Source organism: Nerophis lumbriciformis, linkage group LG11 (genome assembly GCF_033978685.3).
Source record: "Nerophis lumbriciformis linkage group LG11, RoL_Nlum_v2.1, whole genome shotgun sequence".
NCBI lineage: Eukaryota > Metazoa > Chordata > Actinopteri > Syngnathiformes > Syngnathidae > Nerophis > Nerophis lumbriciformis.
In genome coordinates this window covers 47693328-47718900 of record NC_084558.2, presented here as the reverse complement: position 1 = coordinate 47718900, position 25573 = coordinate 47693328, and the positions used below count along the sequence as shown (strand labels likewise).

The 25573-nt window shown below is 40.3% G+C and overlaps 1 protein-coding gene across 4 annotated transcripts in view; it reads left to right on the top strand.

Annotated features, from left to right (window-relative positions):
• Window positions 1-25573, top strand: part of pnpla7a (patatin-like phospholipase domain containing 7a) — a 112148-nt gene that overhangs the window by 15687 nt on the left and 70888 nt on the right. For all 4 annotated transcript variants that reach the window (XM_061966461.1, XM_061966464.1, XM_061966463.1 and 1 more), the window contains exons 10-20: window positions 1017-1145; window positions 5250-5330; window positions 8581-8704; window positions 8794-8868; window positions 10692-10768; window positions 10850-11005; window positions 13412-13489; window positions 13560-13765; window positions 19022-19153; window positions 19228-19351; window positions 21561-21674. In XM_061966461.1, coding sequence (XP_061822445.1) covers window positions 1017-1145; window positions 5250-5330; window positions 8581-8704; window positions 8794-8868; window positions 10692-10768; window positions 10850-11005; window positions 13412-13489; window positions 13560-13765; window positions 19022-19153; window positions 19228-19351; window positions 21561-21674 — 1296 coding nt within the window. The remainder of the gene's footprint in view (window positions 1-1016; window positions 1146-5249; window positions 5331-8580; window positions 8705-8793; window positions 8869-10691; window positions 10769-10849; window positions 11006-13411; window positions 13490-13559; window positions 13766-19021; window positions 19154-19227; window positions 19352-21560; window positions 21675-25573) is intronic.

Below are 25573 nucleotides of genomic sequence, written 5' to 3'. Positions count from 1 at the left end.
AATGCATCCAGCGGGGCATCACAACAAAATTAGGCATAATAATGTGTTCATTCCACGACTGTATATATCGGTATCGGTTGATATCGGAATCGGTAATTAAGAGTTGGACAATATCGGATATCGGCAAAAAAGCCATTATCGGACATCTCTAGTTTTTACAACAACATATTGTTAATGGAAAAACAGCATAAGTTATTTTTTTATTCTGGCGACTTATCTGCCAGTTTTTCTACCGTAAAAACAAATGTACCATCTTTCCATTTACAGTAATACACCGTTCAAAACAACAACCGTAAATTTTACAGTCAAAAACTGGCAGCTCAGTCAACAGAATTTTAACACAAAAAAAACAGTAGTAGTTTTTTTCAATTAACAGTAATATGCTGTAAAGAACAAAGTGAAATGTATTGTCATTTTTATTCATTTGATGGGTAGTTTGCTGTAATGTTAAGTATTTTTATTTAGAAAAAAACATGTTTGGAAAGTATGATAATATACTGTAATGTTTGTTGCAATAATGTATACTATTAAAGTTTAAAAAGGTATGCAATTTCAAGCAGTACATATATTTTTTCTGTCAAAATGGAAAAAAATCTATTACATTTAGTGAGAAAATATGAAGTACTTTATTGACACATATCATTTCCAGGTGTTTGCGGGCCAGATCTGGCCCCCGGACCTTGAGTTTGACACCTGTGATCTAAACGGACATAAACGCATTACTGTCTGTGCAACTAACATTTTTAATTTTGCGCGTAGAACCTCTAGGCTGATTCTTCTCTACTCAGACGGAGGTGCGTTCAAGGACCGCTGAACAGAGCAAAAATAAATAATAATAAAATATTTCAATAGTTTCATTTAAATACGTTTAAAATGCTAAAATATTCTAAATAATAAAAGGCTAGCCATGAAAGGACTGTTAAAGGAAAATAGTGTTAATTTGTTAATATTGTGTTCATTTTGACAGCCATGTTTAAAACGACATGTTTGTTTATTATTTGCTAATGTCCTTCCAGGGTTACCCGGCCCCTTACAAGACGGTGTCAGCACGAGCAGCCACCCGCTCCACCATCTTACGTTTACCTGCTTCGGCCTTTGAGTCCGTCTTCAAGAAATACCCCGAGACGCTAGTACGCGTCATTCAGGTAACACAACACATGTTTTTATTTTTCTTGTATGCCTTAAAGGGGAACAGCACTTTTTATTTTATTTTGTCCATCATTCACAATCCTTATCTAAGACAAGAACACACGTTGTTTTCTATTTTTGCATTCTAAATCGTAAAACACAGCTAATAGAAGGTGGCTAACAATAGAGCTAATTGGAGCCCAAAAAATCCTCTTAAAGGGGAACATTATCACAATTTCAGAATTGTTAAAACCATTAAAAATCAGTTCCCAGTGGCTTATTGTATTTTTCGAAGTTTTTTTCAAAATTTTACCCATCACGCAATATCCCTAAAAAAAGCTTCAAAGTGCCTGATTTTAACCATCGTTATATACACCCGTCCATTTTCCTGTGACGTCACATAGTGATGCCAACACAAACAAACATGGCGGAAAGAACAGCAAGCTATAGCGACATTAGCTCGGATTCAGACTCGGATTTCAGCGGCTTAAGCGATTCAACAGATGACGCATGTATTGAAACGGATGGTTGTAGTGTGGAGGCAGGTAGCGAAAACAAAATTGAAGAAGAAACTGAAGCTATTGAGCCATATCGGTTTGAACCGTATGCAAGCGAAACCGACGAAAACGACACGACAGCCAGCGACACGGGACAAAGCGAGGACGAATTTGGCGATCGCCTTCTAACCAACGATTGGTATGTGTTTGTTTGGCATTAAAGGAAACTAACAACTATGAACTAGGTTTACAGCATATGAAATACATTTGGCAACAACATGCACTTTGAGAGTGCAGACAGCCCAATTTTCATCAATTAATATATTCTGTAGACATACCCTCATGTCAGCTGGCTAGGGAAACTAGGGTCGATATTCTACTCTTGATCATCTTCGGGACGGTGTGAGCCAAGATATCCAGGGGGGTTTAGCTCGCTCGTCCGCGGGAACAAACTGCCGCCATTGCTTGCCGTGCTACCGAGGTCCTTTGTCCCTGAATTGCTCACACACTCCGGCAGATTCAATGGGGGTCTGGCGGCAGATTTCTTTGACTTTATCGTTGGAAATGCATCTGCTTTGAGTGTCGCAGGATATCCACACATTCTTGCCATCTCTGTCGTAGCATAGCTTTCGTCGGTAAAGTGTGCGGAACAAACGTCCAATTTCTTGCCACTTTCGCATCTTTGGGCCACTGGTGCAACTTGAATCCGTCCCTGTTCGTGTTGTTACACCCTCCGACAACACACCGACGAGGCATGATGTCTCCAAGGTACGGAAAACAGTCGAAAAAACGGAAAATAACAGAGCTGATTTGACTCGGTGTTTGAGAAAATGGCGGATTGCTTCCTGATGTGACGTCGCTCCGAGAGCGAATATTTAATTCGCCAAAATTCACCCATTTAGAGTTCGGAAATCGGTTAAAAAAATATATGGTCTTTTTTCTGCAACATCAAGGTATATATTGACGCTTACATAGGTCTGGTGATAATGTTCCCCTTTAAAAAAAAACGTCCAAAAAGCACCAACAATACTCCATTTACATGTCGTGACCTGAATATTAACAAGTATTAGCCATATTCTTATTCTAAGCGCTAACACAGAGAAACTACTTTTATCGGCGCCTCGATCACAGGGCGCTAACTAGCTCATGTTGCTATATTGACATATTGAGCTGCTGCATGGCCTCTGAGTTTGTGAGAGTTAATTCTAGATGATAAATCATGCCTCTCACCTGGATGGGGGGAGGTCGTGGACATAAACCCACAAGTTGCTCAACTTTGACATCCAACTTAGTGTCAGGTTCAAACACTGATGACATCTATTAAAACAGACGAGAAGCAAGGAATCATGCAGAGACACAGTTAAATGTTGCTCAATTGAGGAAAGACGTTATTTGGGCTGTACTCTAGTTACAGATCCAAACTTCGCTCTCAAGTCTAGATACGTGCTTCCTTTTTTTATTTGGGAGGTCCCTGGTTACATCACTGAAGCTGTCGCAGAGGGAAGGGGGTTAATCTCGACAGCTCCAGTTAGACACAATATATGATTATACGAGAAATGCAAATGTGTTGACGCCGGTGATATCGCCTTGTCTCTGCTCTGTCTGCGTCACGGCGGTGTTCGGCCTTGGCAGTCAGCGGGCCGTTCCTGGACACAGACACAGATACGAGGCTGACTTGCAATCTTTTGGATTGCCAGCTTTGCACAGACAAAGAAAAATACCACATCAGCACAATTGACAATAATTATAGCAACGGCCCTTAAGCATAAAAGTTGTGTGATAATATATACATAAATATTCTAACACTCAGAAAAATAATGTTTTTTAACCCTTTTTGAGGATGATAGATAGATAGATAGATAGATAGTACTTTATTGATTCCTTCAGGAGAGTTCCCTCAGGAAAATTATGATGAATTGTTGATGTTAAGGGGAAGATATAAACATCCCATCAGTCTTTATCCCAGTGAGAACAGACATTGTACAGTAAGTGATTGTTTTATTATGTTTGTATATCTTGTTTAGCACTTGGCAATACTGCTACTTTCTCTATGTGTTTAGCACACTGATTCTAAAACTTGTACATCATCCTCCTTATATTCAGGCTCAAAAAAACAGAAGTTTCTGGATCATCATTTGTCCCAAAGTAGTCTTTGTTGTCTCTCATCAAGTCTGCCGTGATTAGTAGTCTTCTTGTTGTTGAAGGGAAAGTGAACGTTGTGATGCGTTTCTGTGAAATTAATACTAGAGATGTTATCGGCCGATAAATGCTTCAAAATGTAATATCGGAAATTATCGGTATCAGTTTCAACCCCCCCGATTTTCCCGGAAGATTCCCGAATTTCTGTGCCCCTCCCGAAAATTTCCCGGGGCAACCGTTCTCCCGAATTTCTCCCGATTTCCACCCGGACAACATTATTGGGGGCGTGCCTTAAAGGCACTGCCTTTAGCGTCCTCTACAACCTGTCGTCACGTCCGCTTTTCCTCCATACAAACAGCGTGCCGGCCCAGTCACATAATATATGCAGCTTTTACACACACACACACACAAGTGAATGCAAAGCATACTTGATCAACAGCCATACAGGTGACACTGAGGGTGGCCGTATAAACAACTTTAACACTGTTGCAAATATGCGCCACACTGTGAACCCACACCAAACAAGAATGACAAACACATTTCGGGAGAACATCCGCACCGTAACACAACATAAACACAACAGAACAAATACCCAGAAACCCTTGCAGCACTAACTCTTCCGGGATGCTACAATATACACCCCCGCTACCCCCCCCCCCCCCCAACCCCCCTCAACCCCGTCCACCTCGACCTCCTCATGCTCTCTCAGGGAGAGCATGTCCCAAATTCCAAGCTGCTGTTTTGAGGCATGTTAAAAAAAATAATGCACTTTGTGACTTCAATAATAAAAATATGGCAGTGCCATGTTGGCGTTTTTTTCCATAACTTGAGTTGATTTATTTTGGAAAACCTTGTTACATTGTTTAATGCATCCAGCGGGGCATCAAAACAAAATTAGGCATAATAATGTGTTAATTCCACGACTGTGTATATCGGTATCGGTTGATATCAGAATCGGTAATTAAGATTTGAACAATATCGGAATATCGGCAAAAAAGCCATTATCGGACATCTCTAGGCAATACTGCTACTTGTAGATCATCCTCCTTATATTCATGCTCAAAAACAGAAGTTTCTGGATCATCATTTGTCCCAAAGTAGTCTTTGTTGTCTGTCATCAAGTCGGCCGTGATTAGTAGTCGTGTTGTTGTTGAAGGGAAAGTGAACGTTGCGATGCGTTTCTGTCAAATAAACACTTAAAATGATGAAAATATGTCAATATTACATGTTGTTATGAATGTTACTAGATACTACAGCGTGTATATAAAACGTTGATGGAGGTTTTTAGAGCGCTTTATAGGCGGAATAGAGCGACTCCATTGTTAGCTGACTTCTGCTAACGTCTATTTACTATTTAGAACGCATGGGAGAAAAAAGTGTTCTTGTCTTACATAAGGATTGTGAATGATAGACAAAAAAAAAAAAAAAAAATTGCAGTTCCCCTTTAAATCTGCTCTGCTTACATGATTTGTGTGTGTTTGCCAGATAATCATGGTGCGCCTCCAAAGAGTCACCTTCTTGGCGTTACATAACTACCTGGGCCTAACGACAGAGCTCTTCAATCCGGTAGGCGGGAAGATAATTAGTAGGCATTGTGATATTGTGTGTATGTGTGTGTACGAGTGTGTGTGTGTGTGTGTGTGTGTGTGTGTGTGTGTGTGTGTGTGTGTGTGTGACATTAGCAGCTGCCGGGAAGGCAAGTGGCATTTCACAGAACATTAAGCACAGCGTCATAAACACAGTCCTTCATATGGCTGCGAAAGAATAAAGCACAGTAATAAGCCTTTTTATAGAAACTCTGACCTTAGCGTGTGTGTGGCCAATTAAAATAAATACAAGTTATTGTCTCTCGCACGCAACATCATCAACTCTCGAGCTGGGCTTGGCGACAAGCGCAAATAAGTCCGTTTCATAAAGTCTTCTCCACGCACAGTATCAAAGAAATGGATATACTTAAATATGAACACTGAATGAGTACTCGTAATTGTATGCAATAATTACAAACCCTGTTCCCATATGAGTTGGGAAATTGTGTTAGATGTAAATATAAACGGAATACAATGATTTGCAAATCATTTTCAACCCATATTCAGTTGAATATGCTACAAAGACAACATATTTGATGTTCAAACTGATAAACATTTTTTTTTTTTGCAAATAATCATTAACTTTAGAATTTAATGCCGGCAACACGTGACAAAGAAGTTGGGAAATGTGGCAATAAATACTGATAAAGTTGAGGAATGCTCATCAAACACTTATTTGGAACATCCCACAGGTGAACAGGCAAATTGGGAACAGGTGGGTGCCATGATTGGGTATAAAAGTAGATTCCATGAAATGCTCAGTCATTCACAACACTAGGATGGGGGGAGGGTCACCACTTTGTCAACAAATGCGTGAGCAAATTGTTGAACAGTTTAAGAAAAACCTTTCTCAACCCTAACCCTAGGGAGAAATTCCTGGACAAACGGGAATTTTAGGAGAAGGGCCACATGTTTTTAACTTCGATGATTGTATGGTTCGAATCAGGTTAAAAAAAATGGCGCAAGGAGCTGTAAAACTTTGAAACGTCCATTCATTTGAATAGGAATTTCCTGGAAATTTGGGAATTTTCGGGAAAACCGGTAATTTTTTAAAGTAAAGGACATATCACAATTGTCCTATGTGTAATGAATGGATTGGTGTTGGAATTTTTTGAATCGAGAATTGGTATTTCGGAATTTCTGGAAACTCCGAAAAAAACGGAAATTTGTACAAAGAAAAATAGTAACTTTTGATGTCCGTATAAGAGGAATGTTTTAATGGTAAAATGGTTGGAATTAGTTGTAAAAATGTGGACAGTGAAACCGAAAGAATAAAAACAGGGCTTTGGAAAACTGGAAATTCCTGGAATTATTTTTTTTGAACTTGGAAAATGGTAGTTTGAATGTCCAGGATGAGCGGAAGGTGTTGAAAGTCGAATCAAGTGAGAAATGTGGTATATGCAGAAGTTTGTATATTCCCTATTCAATGGGGAGTAATTCCTGGAAAATTGGGAATTTAGGGAAAAGAGGCAGATGTTTTTGCCTTCGATGATTGAATGGTTCAAATCAGGTTTTAAAAAATGGTGCAAGGTGTTGTAGAACTTTGAAACGTCCATTCATTTGAATATGAATTTCCTGGAAATTTGGGTAATTCGGGAAAACCGGTAATTTTTAAAAGTAAAGATAATATCACAATTGTCCTAGGTGTAATGAATGGATTGGAGTTGGAATTTTTTGAATCGGTTGAGAATTGGTATTTCCGAACTCCTGGAATCTCCGAAAAAAACGGAAATTTGGTGCAAAAGTTTGAACATTTAGGGCATTGTGGAACTACCCTCATTTGAATGGAAATTTCCGAGAAACCCGGAATTTTTGAAAATATTGATACAAGCACAATTGTCCAAGATGGTACGACTGGGTTGGTGTTGGAATTTTTAAAATCTGTTGAAAAATGCTGACCTAGTAACAGTTTCAACTGAGAACGGGTATTTCGGAAATTCCTGGAATTTCCGGAAAAACGGGATTTTGTCCGGAAAAAACCCAAGACGGTTGAAAAATGTGGCACTTAAAGTCAATTGTTGTATTTGTGAGAATAGGTGGCAGATATTAGACCTTTTTAACTTCTTTCTGCTCCTTTTCTTTCATCATTTCCTTTTAATGTTGTTTTCTTTTTATTGTTCTTCATTTATTTGATTTTCATGAAATAACTAAATGAACTCCATCCATCCATTTTCTACCGCTTGTCCCTTTCGGGGTTATTACAATAAATATGTCGTAATTTTCATACTAGAATAGAAATCACAGTATTATAAAAGTAGTCATTATAAGTATAGTCAATAGTTTGTTCCTATGGAGAAGTTTGTGTATTACCCATTCATTGTCAGTCGGGAGAAAATTCCAGGAAATTCCGGGAAAACTGTTTTGCGTTGGACATTTGGGAAGAGTAGTGTGGGTGGATGGCTGAAAGGTTCGGAATCAGGTTTAAAAATGGTGTAAAAGTTGAACATTTAGGGCATTGTGGAACTACCTTCATTTGAATGGAAATTTCCTGGAAATTTCTGAGAAACCCGGAATTTTTGAAAATATTGATACTAGCACAAATGTCCAAGATTGTACGAATGGGTTGGTGTTGGATCTTTTGGAATCGGTTGAAAAATGCTGACCTAGTAACAGTTTCAATTGAGAACGGGTATTTCGGAATTCCTGGAATTTCCGGAAAAACGGGAATTTGTCCGGAAAAAAACCCAAAACAGTTGAAAAATGTGGCACTTCAAAGAAAAATAGTAACTTTTGATGTCCGTTTAAGAGGAATGTTTAATGGTAAAATGGTTGGAATTAGTTGAAAAAATGTGGACAGTGAAGCCGAAAGACTACAAATAGGGCTTTGGAAAACTGGGAATTCCTGGAATTTTTTTTTTGAACTTGGAAAATGGTAGTTTGAATGTCCAGGATGAGCGTGAAAGTGTTCGAATACGGTGAGATTGTGCAAGTTGGAAAAATGGCCCGTTCGTTTTTAATGGGAAAAGTTTCTCGTAAAAAATCCAATCTGAATGGAATCGTCACTCCAGGAATGGAAATGGGATCGGTGCCCAAAGACTCACAATGGACTCTTGCATAACTGATGATAAATAAACTATAACCAAAAATGTTCTTGCTTTAACTCCCAATAAAATGAGAGTGCAGATAAAAATACAGTTTCACAACTTTAGTCATATTTTTTGGTCTTGAGCATTCATGGTGATCCATGACGAGAGACACTGTCATCAATGTTTGCTTGTCTGCCGTGCCAGGAGAATCACGCCGTGCCTTTGTCCAACGTCAACTTTGTAACCAGCGAGGCAACACCCGGCAAGACCACGCGCCGCTTGCACTTCCAGGACGAGTTGGCCTCCTTCGACAGCCCTGCGGAATCAGGTCCCACATACTGTACACACACTTAGACTGCAATCCTTCTGGTGGCCTTGGAGCCTGACCCAGTACTTCTGTCTGGCTCCCCCGTGAAGGAGACTGCGTGAAGGACAGTCCTTCCAGCAGCTACCGGAAGCAGCGATCCATCTCCATGCCCGCCGACGCCACAGGTTGCTCACTGTCTCACACTTATTATTATACAGGAACTGAACCTCTGGCCTGTCCATTGAAGCAGTAAAATGGCTGATCAAACAAAACACAAGTCATAGACCCAAGAGCTGCAGAAGCCAGTTCTCCAATCAGCTCATCTATTACACATTATCATACTTCAAAGATGGCGCCAAGTATCCAAATCTGTGATTTTTAAGTTCAAACATACACAATTAGCTAAAACATTAGCATGCTAACATTAGCACGCTAATATAAAAGATACTTCCAAGACGGTGCCCTTCATCAAAATCCATATTTTTTAGGTTTAAACATACAAATTTAACTTAAAAACTAGCATAAGACGTTAGCATGATGACATAAGACAAGTTGGCGTACTTCGAAGATAGCGCAAAGTATTAAGATTCACTATTTTAGGAGTAAACCTACAAAATTAGCTATATACCTTGCATAAAACGTTAGCATGCTGATTTAAGAGATGTTAGCATACTTCCAAGATGGCGTCAAGTATCGGAATTAATGATTTTTAGGTTTAAACATAAAAAAATTAACTAAAAAGCTAGCATAAATCATTAGCATGATGACCTAAGACAAGTTAGCGTACTTCGAAGATAGCGCAAAGTATTAAGATGCACTATTTTAAGAGTAAACATATAAAATTAGCTATAAAGCTAGCATAAAACGTTAGCATGCTAACATTAGCACCCTAATATAAAAGACATTAGCATACTTCCAAGATGGCGCCAAGCATCAAAATCTGTCACTTTTAGGTTTAAACATACAAGTTTAACTATTAAGCTAGCACAAAATGTTAGCATGATGACATAAGACACGTTAGCGTACTTCTAAGATAGCGCTAAGTATTAAGATGCACTGTTTTAGGACATACAATTAGCATGCTAATTTAAGAGACGTTAGCATACTTACAAGATGGCGTCAAGTATCGGAATTAATGATTTTTATGTTTAAACATACAAAATTAACTAAAAAGCTAGCATAAATCGTTAGCATGATGACATAAGACAAGTTAGCATACTTCTACGATAGTGCATCTTAATACTTTGCGCTACTTTAGGAGTAAACATACAAAATTATCTATAAAGCGTTAACATGCTAATGTTAGCATGCTAATTTAAGAGACGTTAACATACTTCCAAGATGGCGTCAAGTATCGGAATTAATGATTTTTAGGTTTAAACATACAAAATTAACTATTAAGCTAGCACAAAATGTTAGCATGATGACATAAGACAAGTTAGCGTACTTCTAAGATAGTGCATCTTAATACTTTGCGCTATTTTAGGAGTAAACATACAAAATTAAATAAAAAAAGCTAGCATGAAACATTAGCATGCTAATATAAGAAACTTTGGCATAATTCCTAAGATGGTGCTTAGTATCAAACGCTGAGTTTTAGCTATAAGCATACAAATTTAGCTAAAACGTTAGCATGCTAATATAAAAAAACGTTAGCATACTTCCAAGATTGCGCCAAGTATCAAAAATGATTTTTTTTTAGGTTTAAACATACAAAATTAGCTATAAAGCGTTAACATGCTAACGTTAGCATGCTAATTTAAAAGACGTAAGCATACTTCCAATATCGCGCCAAGTATCAAAAATAATGATTTTTAGGTTTAAACATCCAAAATTAGCAAAAAAAAGCTAGTAATAAATGTTGCTAAGGTATGTTGACGTCCTGGCAAGTATGCTAAGAGTTAATGTGCTGGAGGGTACCAGGTACCATGATTTTTAGGTGGAAACATACAAAAGTAGCTCAACAGCTAGCTAATGGCCCATAACTCCACATGCTTGCATCCTGCAGGCAAGGACATGAGCATGGCATGTGAGAGAGCGCGGGTCAACATGGACGACGCGCCGCTCAGTCCCGCCACTCACAAGGTAAAAGGCAGGGCTTGTCAGACATGTTTTCTAAAAACCAAACAAAAATGTCCTCTCACGCACGGTGTCCAAAACCTGCAGTCGGGCCAGAAGAAGAGCGTCACCCTGCAGCACGCGCCCTCCGAGGTCTTTCACTACACGGACAGCGGGGGGCAGTCTGACGGCGTCCACCTCAGCAAGAGCAGCACCATCTTCCAGGCTGCTAAGAAGGACCTGCTGGGACTCATCCAGTTGCAGGTGAAAGGACTAGTGAGGCCTCCTGAAGGAACTCGGACTCTTCACTTTTTTCTACTACTTTTCAAATGATGAGAATTTGCTGAAAATCACATCCAAAAATGCAAATTCTGTTTGATTTAATGCAGGGGTGTCCAAACCTTTGGACTGTGGGCCCCACTTTGGGCTTTTTTTTTCTCTGCACCATGACTAGGGAAGGTCGTTTGGATTGTGTCATATAAGTAATTGCCGTGCTAGACCCGTGTTGGGCTTGAAAAAATTGCATTTCTTTATGTTGATTGGACTTTTTTTTATAATATCCACAAAGTTAAGTGAGCTATGTGTGACCTTGTTTTTTTTCCTGCACAATGACTAGGGAAGGTTGTTTGGATTGGGTCATATACGTGGATGCCGTGCTGGACCCGCGTTGGGATTGAAAAAATTGCATTTCTTAATATTGATTGGACTTTTTTTTAAATAATATCCACAAAGTTAAGTGAGCCATGTTTTTTTTTTTCTGCACCACGACTAGAGAAGGTTGTTTGGATTGGGTCATACAAGTGCATGACGTGCTGGAGTATAATTAATAGTTGAGGTGCTTGCATCGGTAATACATTTATGTTGATTGGACGTTTTTTATAATATCCACAAAGTTAAGTGAGCCATGTTTTTTTTTTTTCTGCACCATGACTAGGGAAAGTTGTTTGGATTTGGGTCATATAAGTGAATGCCGTGCTGGGCCCGCGTTGGGCTTGACAAAATTGCATTTCTTTATGTTGATTGGACTTTTTTTAATAATATCCACAAAGTTAAGTGAGCCATGTTTTTTTTTCTGCACCGTGACTAAGGAAGGTTGTTTGGATTGGGTCATATAAGTAAATGCCGCGCTGGGCTTGAAAAAATTGCATTTCTTTACGTTGATTGGACGTTTTTTATAATATCCACAAAGTTAAGAGAGCTATGTGTGACCATGTTTTTTTCTGCACCATGACTAGGGAAGGTTGTTTGGATTGGGTCATACAAGTACATGATGTGCTGGAGTATAATTAGTAGTTGAGGTGCTTGCATTGGCCACCATATCGGTAAACATTTTTATGTTGATTTGGACGTTTTTTATAATATCCACAAAGTTAAGTGAGCTATGTTTTTTTTTTTCTGCCCCGTGACTAGGGAAGGTTGTTTGGATTGGGTCATATAAGTGAATGCCGTGCTGGACCCCGTGTTGGGCTTGAAAAAATTAAATTTTTTTATGTTGTTTGGACGTTTTTTATAATATCCACAAAGTTAAGTGAGCTATGTGTGACCATGTTTTTTTTCTTCTGAACCATGACTAGGGAAGGTTGTTTGGATTAGGTCATACAGGTACATGCCGTGCGGGGCCCGTTGGGTTTATAAAAATTGCTGTGTGTGTGAGAGGTTATTAAGAGTACGTGAAAATTCAACTCCTACCTTGTTTACTTCCATGACAACTTCCTTAAAGTGTTTTACTTTTTTCTTTTTTTTTTGAAGTATGTTGATTGGACTTTTTTTTTCTATAATATCCACAAAGTTAAGTGAGCTATGTGTGTTGACTTTTTGTGCTGGTAAAAAATGTTTTCTCTGCATCATGACTAGGGAAGGTTGTTTGGATTGGGTCATATAAGTGAATGCCGTTGGGCTTAAAAAATTGCTGTGTGTGAGGTTTATTAAGAGTATGTGGAAATTCAACTCCTACCTTGTTTACTTCCGTGACAACTTCCTTAAAGTTATGGCGAGTGTGAAGAGAGTGTTTTACATTTAAAAAAATAAAAAGTACAACATTTATGTTGATTGGACGTTTTTTATAAAATCCACAAAGTTAGGTGAGCTATGTGTGACCATGTTTTTGGACTTTTTGTGCTGGTTGATTTTTTCTTTCTCTCTGCACTATGATTAGGGAAGGTTGTTTGGATTGGGTCACATAAGTAAATTCCGTGTTGGGGTATAATGAATAATTGAGGCGCTTGCTTTGGCCACCATGTTGGTAAAAACATTTATGTTGATAGGACGTTTTTTTTATAATATCCACAAAGTTAAGTGAGCTATGTTTGACCATGTTTTGTTTTTCTTCCCTGCACCATGACTATGGAAGGTTGTTTGGATTGGTCATACAAGTACATGGTGTGCTGGTGTATAATTAATAGTTGAGGTGCTTGCGTTGTCCAACATATCGGTACAAAACGGCTGCTATCAGACCCCTGGCTATTTGTATTTGATATAAATACACCACTCCCCGCTATGGTTTATTGAACTTGTGGCCAAATTGAATACGCCGGTCAAGTGGGCTGTTGTTTGGACACCCTCTGAGTTAGTGCGTCTCAATTAATTTCCTGGCTGTCTGTCAAATGGTCCTGCCTGTCAAAACCCATCAGGCTATAAACATGAGGTGAAATAAGAGTACATGCTTTGCAGGATCCCAACCTGCTGGAGGGAAGAGTGACCCTGCATCAAGTCAAAGCCGGCTCCGTGGTGGCTCGCCAGGGAGACCAGGTCAGGCACTTATTTCACCCCGACGCAAGTCCCTCGCCCTAACCAGCGCCTTGTCCATCACGCTTCTCAGGAGGTCAGCATTCAGTTCGTCATTTCGGGCCTCCTCCACGTCTACCAGCGCATGATCGACCGCGAGGAGGACACGCGTCTCTTCGTGACGCACCCCGGGGAGCTGGTCGGGCAGCTGGCCGTCCTGACGGGGGAGCCGCTCATATTTACCGTCCGAGCCCAGCGGGACTGCAGCTTTCTCTCCATTTCCAAAACGCACTTCTACGAGTAAGTCATCTAGCACGTACCGTAAATACTCCCATTCAAGTTTGTACCTTACTTTTTCTAAGGTGCGTATTAGAGATTTCCGATAATGGCTTTTTTGCCGATATCCGTATTCCGATATTGTCCAACTCTTGATTACCGATTCCGATATCAACCGATACCGATATATACAGTCGGGGAATTAACACATTATTATGCCTAATTTTGTTGTGATGCCCCGCTGGATGCTAAACCAGGGGTGCTCACACTTTTTCTGCAGGTGAGCTACTTTTCAATTGATCAAGTCGTGGGGATCTACCTCATTCATATATAGAATTTATATTTACTTATTTATGAAATATATGTTTTTGTTAACAAGTTAAAGGTGTTTAATGATAATGCAAGCATGTTTAACACATATAGTTAATATTGTTAACAAGTTAAATGTGTTTAATGATAATACAAGCATGTTTAACACATAGTTAATATTGTTAATACATTAAAGGTGTTTAATGATAATACAAGAATGTTTAATACATATAGTCAATATTGTTAACAAGTTAAAGGTGTTTAAAGATAATACAAGCATGTTTAACACATATACCGGTAGTTAATATTGTTAACAACGTAAAGGTGTTTAAAGATAATACAAGCATGTTTAACACATATAGTTAATATTGGTAATAAGTTAAAGGTGGTTAAAGATAATACAAGCATGTTTAACACATATAGTTAATATTGTTAACAACTTAAAGGTGTTTAAAGATAATACAAGCATGTTTAACACATATAGTTAATATTGTTAACAAGTTAAAGGTGTTTAATGATAATACAAGCATGTTTAACACATATAGTTAATATTGTTAATACGTTATAAAGGTGTTTAAAGATAATACAAGCATGTTTAACACATATAGTTAATATTGTTAATACGTTATAAAGGTGTTTAAAGATAATACAAGCATGTTTAACACATAGTTAATATTGTTAATAAGTTAAAAGTGTTTAAAGATAATACAAGCATGTTTAACACATATAGATTCCTTTCTTTCATGAAGACAAGAATATAAGTTGGTGTATTACCTGATTGTGATGACTTGCATTGATTGTAATCAGACAGTGGTGCTGATAACGTCCGCATTTTCGAATGGAGGAGAAAAAAAGTCCTCCTTTCTGTCCAATACCACATGAAAGTGGTTGGTTTTTGGCATCTTATTTGTCCAGCTTCCGTACTCCTTTGTATGCACTTTACAAGAAATATATTGTCGGCAAACTCTGTAGCTTGCTAGCTTGTGCACGCCAGCTTTCTGAGACTCTTATTTTGGTAGCGCAACTGTGCAACTGTGCAGTCGGTCTTTGGAGTTTTGACGACAGGTACGGCGCCAGAGTCTGTTGAAATAAAGTGTTTCTCGCCTTCCAGTCGGTAATTTTAATGAGCTGGCAGCAGCCAGCGTCATCTCAGAAGACCCTCGGGTGCCGTGAATGTCAATCAAGTGACGAAAGTGACGTCATAGTGAAGATTTATGATCGCTCATTTTTAGGACTATTTTTTTAATGCCTGGCTGGTGATCGACTGACACACCCTCCGAGATCGACCGGTAGATCGCGATCGACGTAATGAGCTCCCCTGCATTAAACAATGTAACTTTACCATGAATTGATTATTGGGACCCCGACTTAAACAAGTTGAAAAACTTATTGGGGTCAATTTTACAGAATATGTACTGTACTGTGCAATCTACTAATACTAATACACGTTTCAATCAATCAATCAAAAACAAGGTTTCCAAAATAAAAGAACAACTTCAACTCCAGTTATGGAAAAAAGTGCCAACATGGCACTGCCATATTTATTATTGAAGTCACAAAGTGCATTATTTTTTTAAACATGCCTCAAAACAGCAGCTTGGAATTTGGGACATGCTCTCCCTGAGATAATCCTGATACCCACTACAACTATGGGAAATACTATACTTTGACTTTCACAAGGTGCATTATTTTTTATTTTTTTTAAACATACCTCAAAACAACAGCTACAAAAACAATGAAGGCACACAGCTTCAGTCCAGAGTATACTAGAGCATACTTGCCAACCTTAAGACCTCCGAATTCGAGAGATGGAGGTGTGGAGTGTGGGTTTGGTGGGAGCGGGGGGTATATATTGTAGCGTCCCGGAAGAGTTAGTGCTGCAAGGGCTTCTGGGTATTTGTTCTGTTGTGTTTATGTTGTGTTACGGTGCGGATGTTCTCCCGAAATGTGTTTGTCATTCTTGTTTGTTGTGGGTTCACAGTGTGGCGCATATTTGTAACAGTGTTGAAGTTTTTTATACGGCCACCCTCAGTGTGACCTGCATGGCTGTTGATCAAGTATGCGTTGCATTCACTTATGTGTGTGTAAAAGCCGCATATATTATGTGACTGGGCCGGCACGCTGTTTGTATGGAGGAAAAGCGGACGTGACAACAGGTTGTAAAGGACGCTAAAGGCAGTGCCTTTAAGGCACGCCCCCAATATTGTTGTCCGGGTGGAAATTGGGAGAAATTCAGGAGAATGGTTGCCCCGGGAGATTTTCGGGAGGGGCACAGAAATTCGGGAGTCTCCCGGGAAAATCGGGAGGGTTGGCAAGTATGCCCTACGTCCGTGTTCTACCGGATATGTACCGCTCCGTACAGCGGCGTTTCAAAAAGTCATTAATTTTACTTTTTGAAACCGATACCGATAATTTCCGATAATACATTTTAAAGCATTTATCGGGCGATAATATCGGACATCTCTAGTGCATATATAAGCCGCACCGGACTATAAGTCGCAGATATAAATGAGTTATTTACACATAAACATTCTGTAAATATTTATTTACATACCTTAATTGTTTCCAAACGGTGTCCGTAACACGGCAGTAAAACGGCTGATCAAACAAAACAGAAGTCATGGTCATGGACCCACTAGCTGCAGAAGCCAGCTCTCCAATCAGCTAATATATTAAACATGATCATACTTCTAAGATGGCGACAAGTATCAAAATCTGTGATTTGTAGGTATAAACATAGACAATTGGCCAAAATGTTAGCATACTTCCAAGATGGCGCCAAGCATCAAAATCCATATTTTATTGGTTTAAACATACAAAATTAACGAAAAAGCTGAGCATTAAACGTTAGCATGTTGACATAAGACAAGTTAGCGTACTTCTAAGTTAGTGCATCTTAATACTTTGCGCTATTTTAGGAGTAAACAAACAAAATTAGCTATGTAGCTAGTATAAAACGTTAGCATGCTAACTTAAAAGATGTTGGCATACTTCCAAGATGCCTGCAATCAAATGGTGTCTGTAACAGGGCAGCAAAACGGATGATCAAACAAAACAGAAGTCATGGTCATAGACCCACTAGCTGCAGAAGCTAGCTCTCCAATCAGCTAATATATTAGACATTATCATACTTCTAAGATGGCGCCAAGTATCAAAATCTGTGATTTTTAGGTATAAACATGCACAATTAGCTAAAACGCTAGCATAAAATGTTAGCATGCTAATATAAAAGGCTTTAGCATACTTCCCAGATAGCGCCAAGCATCAAAATCCATATTTTTTACGTTTAAACATACAAAATTAACGAAAAAGCTGAGCATTAAACATTAGCATGATGACATAAGACAAGTTAGCGTACTTCTAAGTTAGTGCATCTTAATACTTTGCGCTATTTTAGGAGTAAACAAACAAATTTAGCTATAGAGCTAGTATGCTAACTTAAGAGATGTTAGCATACTTCCAAGATGCCTGCACTCAAACGGTGTCCGTAACAGGGCAGCAAAACGGCTGAACAAACAAAACAGAAGTCATGGTCATGGACCCACTATCTGCAGAAGCCAGCTCTCCAATCAGCTACTATATTAGACATTATCACACTTCTAAGATGGCGCCAAAGTATCCAAATCTGTGATTTTTAGGCTTAAACATACATAATTGGCTAAAATGTCAGCATGCTAATATAAGAAGGCGTTAGCATACTTTCAAGATGGCGCCAAGCATCAAAATCCATATTTTTTTAGGTTTAAACATACAAAATTAACTATAAAAAACTAGCATAAAATGTTAGCATGATGACATAAGACAAGTTAGCGTACTTCTAAGATAGCGCAAAGTATTAAGATGCACTATTTTAGGAGAAAACATACAAAGTTAGCTATAAAGCTTGCATAAAACATTAGCATGCTAATTGAACACAGACACTTGTAAATGTGTTAGCATATTAGCTAATGCTAACGACGCTAGCGTGATGACATTACGATAGCACGTACAAATATGCACGAAAACACTCCCGCAGACCCGGGACGTTTTAGTAAGTAAGTTTTACAATACAACTAAAACAATTCTTACCAACCTTGTTTGGAGTGATGAATGACGAAACGCTATGGTGGATTGTACTTCCAGTTTAAGGCATTAAAGCAGGAAGTGCATTTTCAACCGCCAACACCCGCAGTGAGCGAGCTCGTCCAAAAGATGGCGCCATAGCACAAGCAATGACACACCTTTTCAGTCCTCTGCTTGGGTTTAATGGAAACTATTGAACACCAAACGTTATGGCCGTTAGCGGAAAAAAAAACATAAATTAGCCGCACCGTTTTATAACCAGTGCCTCTATGGAAATGCCCCCTCTACCTCAAAGAAGTACTCACCCCCAAAACCTCCACACGACACCTCCGCTCCGGACAGGCTAACCTCCTCCAACCTCCGAGGCCAAAGCTACAAACAATGGGAGACCAGGCTTTCTGCTCCGCCGCTCCCAGTCTGCGGAACACTCTCCCTGACCACCTGAGGGCACCACAGACTGTGAATGCTTTTACAAAAGGCTTAAAAACCCTTCTTTTTAAAAAAGCCTCTTTTTTTAATATATATATATATATGCATACTAGTTCTAGTTATTAGGCTGTTATAGTTTCGATTTTTATTTATTTTTATTATCTTTTTATTTATTTATTTATTTTTTATTTAAAAAAAATAAAAAATGTAATACACTGTATCACTTTGACGTTGTTTACTCAAAGTAAAGTGCTTTTTACAAATAAAATCTATTATTATTATTATTATTATTATTATTATTATTATTATTATTAAGCCGCAGGATTCAAAGCGTAGGAAAAAGTAGTAGAATGTCGGGTGAATATTTTCCAGTTCTCAATAGTAATTCAGAGTTGAAGGCGGTCCTGCAGGGGTTATTCCAGAAGACATGTGAGCAGCACTGATTTAGATGTTCCATGGTCCAAACATCTCACCTTGTAGGATCATGCGTGTGGAGCCAAACGTGGTGCTGAACGTGGCTCACACCGTGGTGAAGAGGATGTCGTCTTTCGTCAGACAGATCGACTTTGCCCTGGACTGGATGGCCGTGGAAGCCGGCAGGGCCGTCTACAGGTACTGTCACCTGTTGGGGGGGCGTGGCCTCTCAGCCCACGTGGGCACCTGAGTATTTCAAGTGTCTCCTGTAGGCAGGGGGAGAAGTCCGACAGCACCTTCATCGTGCTCAGTGGTCGACTGCGCTCCGTCATCATGAAGGAGGACGGCAAGAAGGAGCTGATTGGAGAGTACGGCCGCGGTGATCTGATCGGAGTGGTAGGTGTGGTCCACTTGACTAGAACCTTCTAAGTGACTGACGCTCAACTTGTCTTCAACGTACGCTCCAAAGCAGGGGAATTAAACTCACCTCGCAATTATGGCTGCCTTCAGAGGGCTCCATTGAATGATGTGGAAGGCCACAATAAATGATGTGGTTGGACCACGTTAAATGATGTGGTTGGACCACGTTAAATGATGTGGTTGGACCACGTTAAATGATGTGGTTAGGCCACGTTAAATGATGTGGTTAGGCCACGTTAAATGATGTGGTTAGGCCACGTTGAATGATGTGGTTAGGCCACGTTGAATGATGTGGTTAGGCCACGTTGAATGATGTGGTTAGATCACATTAAATGATGTGGTTAGATCACGTTAAATGATGTGGTTAGACCACGTTAAATGATGTGGTTAGACCACGTTAAATGATGTGGTTAGACCACGTTAAACGATGTGGTTAGACCACGTTAAACGACGTGGCTAGGCCACGTTAAACGACGTGGCTAGGCCACGTTAAACGACGTGGCTAGGCCACGTTAAACGACGTGGCTAGGCCACGTTAAACGACGTGGCTAGGCCACGTTAAACGACGTGGCTAGGCCACGTTAAACGACGTGGCTAGGCCACGTTAAACGACGTGGCTAGGCCACGTTAAACGACGTGGCTAGGCCACGTTAAACGACGTGGCTAGGCCACGTTAAACGACGTGGCTAGGCCACGTTAAACGACGTGGCTAGGCCACGTTAAACGACGTGGCTAGGCCACGTTAATTGACGTGGAACGCCACGATTAACGATGTGGAAGGCCATTTTAAACGATGTGGTCAGACCACATTAAATGAAGTGGAAGCCCCCATGAAATGAAGTGGAAGCCCCCATGAAATGAAGTGGAAGCCCCCAATAAATGAAGTGGAAGCCCCCAATAAATGAAGTGGAAGCCCACATGAAATGAAGTGGAAGCCCACATGAAATGAAGTGGAAGCCCACATGAAATGAAGTGGAAGCCCACATGAAATGAAGTGGAAGCCCTCATGAAATGAAGTGGAAGCCCACATTAAATGAAGGGAAGGCCAACTTTTAACGATGTGGAAAGCCATTTTAAATGATGTGGAGGACCGCATTAAATGAAGTGAAGGACCGGAATAAATGACGTGGCAGGCCACTTTAAAAGACGTGGAAGGCCAAAAAAAAAAACCGTGGAAGGTCAATTTAAAAAAAAAAAAAAAAACGTGGAAGGCCACTTTTAAAAAAGATGTGGAAGGCCAACTTTCAACGATGTGGAAGGGCACTTTCAACGATGTGGAGGACCGCATTAAATGATGTGGAAGGCCACATTATAAGGCGGGGAGTGGCCACAATAAAGGACGTGGAAGGCCCATTAAAACATGTGGAAGGCCAGATTGAAAGACTTGGAAGGCTAGTTAAAAAAACAAAACATGGAAGGCCACTTTAAAAAAAGATGTGGCAGGCCACGTTAACTGACGTGGCAGGTCACATTAACTGACGTGGCAGGCCACATTAAATGACGTGAAAGACCGCGTTAAAATAACTGGAGGCCCGCATTACCTGACGTGGCAGGCCACATTAAATGAAGTGGAAGACCGCATTAAATGATGTGGCAGGCCACATAAAATGAAGTGGATGACCACATTAAATGAAGTAGATGACCACGTTAAATGAAGTAGATGACCACGTTAAATGAAGTGGATGACCACATTAAATGATGTGTCAGGCCACATTGAATAACGTGGTGGGTCAGATCTGGCCCCCGGGCCTTGAGTTTACTGTACTCTACAGTCAGACTGTAAATACCTGACCATACGATCACATCAGGCCCCAATACAAGTGGACTTTAACAGCAAAAAGTCAACTTTATTTCCGATTCTCCTTCAATGTGCTTTTGTGTCTTCTTCCTTTTCCACTTGCTTCATTCTTACTTCTCCACCACGCCCCTCCATCACTGCTGCATGCTTCATGGCTCTCTTCCAAGAGTGCGTAGGAAGTCCTGCATATGGTCCTATGCACTTGTACTTCTTTTGGACATTATAGCGTTGGTAGAGGGGTGCTATGGTTACCGTTTCCACCTGTAGGCGGGAGACATATTCCCCACTACTAATGTCTAACACTAATCACCAGGAGGATTTGTAGCATTATCAGAAAGACTGTCTTGCACACAAAATATGTTTTTTCTTCTTATTCCCTGCGCACAGGTGGAGGCCCTGACCCGTCAGAACCGAGCCACCACGGTCCACGCGGTGCGGGACTCTGAGCTGGCCAAGCTCCCGGAGGGTGCGCTCAGCTCCATCAAGAGGAAGTTCCCCCAGGTAATCCTTCTGTGAGACATTTTTTCTCTGGGTTCTAGACAGTAAACTGCTCAGCACAAGGCAGCTAACAATGCACATAGTGGGGATTCATCTATTCCGCCTCAAAACCTTCTAAAACTGCAACAACTGTGAATATATACTGTATGTATTGTAGTAACATCCATTTTTTTGGTGTAATCCCATCAACTGTCTGTCCAATTTTTTTAAATTTTTGAGCAGATGTGTGCAAAGTGCTCTCGCAGCTAATTTTTTAACGGACTGTTGTACATTGTAAAAATAAATATTACAAAATAATCATAAACAAGTGAAATTAAAGCTGCAAGCAGCGATGGACGGGACCGACTTTGACGGCACATAAAATCCAAACCGGAGCAGTAATTAAAACTCTTTCGTCAACTTTTAATCAGAAGGGTTCAATCTCTCTGCTGTGCTAGTTTGAAGCTGACAGGACAAACGCGCTCAGAGGAGATAATTTTTGAAAATAGGTGACCAGTTTTTACAAAACCTTTGTTTTGAAGGGGGAATTGCAAACTTCCTGTTGATTTTTTCTTGGGGTTGTCAATATATGAAATGTAGGTCTAAGTAAGACCCACATAGAGGTATTTGTTTCATGTCTCTATGACATTCCTACTGGAAGTTACAGGCAGTTTTGTCTGTGTTTTCTTCCTAGGAGCAGTTTTGTCTGTGTTTTCTTCCTAGGGGGCGCTAGAGGGCAATTTTGAGTTTTGGGGTTGTTGTTTTTTATTAGATCGCAATTTTTGCCAGTCCTGATGTGTGTGTCCAGTTTGGTGAGTTTTGAAGCATGTTAAGAGGGTCAAATTATAGCTCAAAGAGGCAAAAGTGACTGTTTTTACAGAACTTTTGTTTTGAAGGGGGAATTGCAAACTTACTGTTGATTTTTGCTGAAGGATGTCAGTGTATGAAATCTAGGTCTAAGTGAGACCTACATAGAGGTTTTTGTTTCATGTCTCTCCGACATTCGTAGTGGGAGTTACAGGCAGTTTTGTCGGTGTTTTCTTCCTAGGGGGCGCTCGATCGCAATTTTAAGTTTTGGGGCTAGGTTTTTTGATTAGATTGCAATTTTCGCCAGTCCTGATGTGTGTGTCAAATTTGGTGAGTTTTGAAACATGTTAAGGGGGTCAAATTACAGCTCAAAGAGGCGGCGGTATAATCAATCAATCAATCAATCAATCTTTATTTATATAGCCCTAAATCACAAGTGTCTCAAAGGGCTGCACAAGCCACAACGACATCCTCGGTACAAAGCCCACATACGGGCAAGGAAAAACTCACCCCAGTGGGACGTCGATGTGAATGACTATGAGAAACCTTGGAGAGGACCGCATATGTGGGTAACCCCCCCCCTCTAGGGGAGACCGAAAGCAATGGATGTCGAGTGGGTCTGACATAATATTGTGAGAGTCCAGTCCATAGTGGATCCAACATAATAGTAAGAGTCCAGTCCATAGTGGGGCCAGCAGGACACCATCCCGAGCGGAGACGGGTCAGCAGCGCAGAGATGTTCCCAGCCGATGCACAGGCGAGCGGTCCACCCCGGGTCCCGACTCTGGACAGCCAGCACTTCATCCATGGCCACCGGACCTGTGCCCCCCCCCCTCAAGGAAAAGGGGAGCAGAGGAGAAAAGAAAAGAAACGGCAGATCAACTGGTCTAACAGGGGGGCTATTTAAAGGCTAGAGTATACAAATGAGTTTTAAGATGGGACTTAAATGCTTCTACTGAGGTAGCATCTCTAATTGTTACCGGGAGGGCATTCCATAGTACTGGAGCCCGAATAGAAAACGCTCTATAGCCCGCAGACTTTTTTTGGGCTCTGGGAATCACTAATAAGCCGGAGTTCTTTGAACGCAGATTTCTTGCCGGGACATATGGTACAATACAATCGACAAGATAGGACGGAGCTAGACCGTGTAGTATTTTATACGTAAGTAGTAAAACCTTAAAGTCACTTCTTAAGTGCACAGGAAGCCAGTGCAGGTGAGCCAGTATAGGCGTAATATGATCAAACTTTCTTGTTCTTGTCAAAAGTCTAGCAGCCGCATTTTGTACCAACTGTAATTTTTTAATGCTAGACATAGGGAGACCCGAAAATAATACGTTACAGTAGTCGAGACGAGACGTAACGAACGCATGAATAAAGATCTCAGCGTCGCTAGTGGATAAAATAGAACGAATTTTAGCGATATTACGGAGATGAAAGAAGGCCGTTTTAGTAACACTCTTAATGTGTGATTCAAACGAGAGAGTTGGGTCGAAGATAATACCCAGATTCTTTACTGATTCGCCTTGTGTAATTGTTTGGTTGTCAAATGTTAAGGTGGTATTATTAAATAAATGTCGGTGTTTAGCAGGACCGATAATCAGCATTTCCGTTTTCTTGGCGTTGAGTTGCAAGAAGTTAGCGGACATCCATTGTTTAATTTCATTGAGACACGCCTCCAGCTGACTACAATCCGGCGTGTTGGTCAGCTTTAGGGGCATGTAGAGTTGGGTGTCATCAGCATAACAATGAAAGCTAACACCGTATTTGCGTATGATGTCGCCTAGCGGCAGCATGTAAATACTAAAGAGTGCAGGGCCAAGAACCGAACCCTGAGGAACTCCGCACGTTACCTTAACATCGTCCGAGGTCACATTATTATGGGAGACGCATTGCATCCTGTCAGTAAGATAAGAGTTAAACCACGACAAAGCTAAGTCTGACATACCAATACGTGTTTTGATGCGCTCTAATAAAATATTATGATCGACGGTATCGAAAGCAGCGCTAAGATCAAGAAGCAGCAACATAGATGACGCATCAGAATCCATCGTTAGCAGTAGATCATTAGTCATTTTTGCGAGGGCTGTCTCCGTAGAGTGATTTGCCCTGAAACCGGATTGAAAAGGTTCACAGAGATTGTTAGACACTAAGTGTTCATTTAGCTGCTGTGCGACAATTTTTTCGAGGATTTTCGAAATAAAGGGAAGGTGGGACACCGGTCGGTAGTTTACCATGAGGTCAGGATCAAGGTTAGGTCTTTTGAGCAGAGGATGAATAACCGCTTTCTTGAATGCTAGGGGAACAGTGCCAGAGGAAAGTGATAAGTTTATAATATTTAGCACTGATGGACCTAATAATACAAAAAGCTCCTTGATAAGTTTCCCAGGAAGTGGGTCAAGTAAACATGTTGTTTGTTTTATCCCACTTACACGCTGTAATAGTTCCTCTAATGTTATTTCATCAAAAAGAGAGAGACTATTTTGTATTGCAGTATCCGTCGTAGATACAGTTGTATCTGTGTTCATAGAACCCAGTTGTAGCTGGGATGCGTTGTCTTTAATCTCCTTTCTAATGAGTTCAATTTTCTTATTAAAGAAATTCATAAAGTCATCTGCCGAGTGGGTGGAGCTATTGGGAGGAGTCCCTTGTTGGGTTAGCGATGCTACTGTACTAAACAAAAATTTAGGGTCGTTTTTGTTGAGGCGGATGAGATTTGAGTAATATTTACCTTTAGCTAAGGTAAGCATGCGTTTATACGATATTAAACTATCACTCCATGCTTGATGGAAAACCTCAAGCTTGGTCGCGCGCCATTTGCGTTCCAACTTTCTACATGATAATTTATGAGCTCTGGTTTCCTCTGTAAACCATGGGGTGCGCCTTTTAGGGGCCCTTTTTTGTTTTAGCAGTGCTATACTATCAATGGTTTTGCGCAGGGCATTGTCAAAGTTGTTAGTGAGGTTATCAATAGAGCCGACATAATTTGGGAATGGTGCCATTACCGAAGGCAGTAGGTCAGCAAGAGTCATCGTTGTGGCGGCATTAATGTTGCGGCTGCTATAGCAGTTATTATTATTATTAGTTTGTTGACAATGAGTCAGAACTTCGAATTTTAT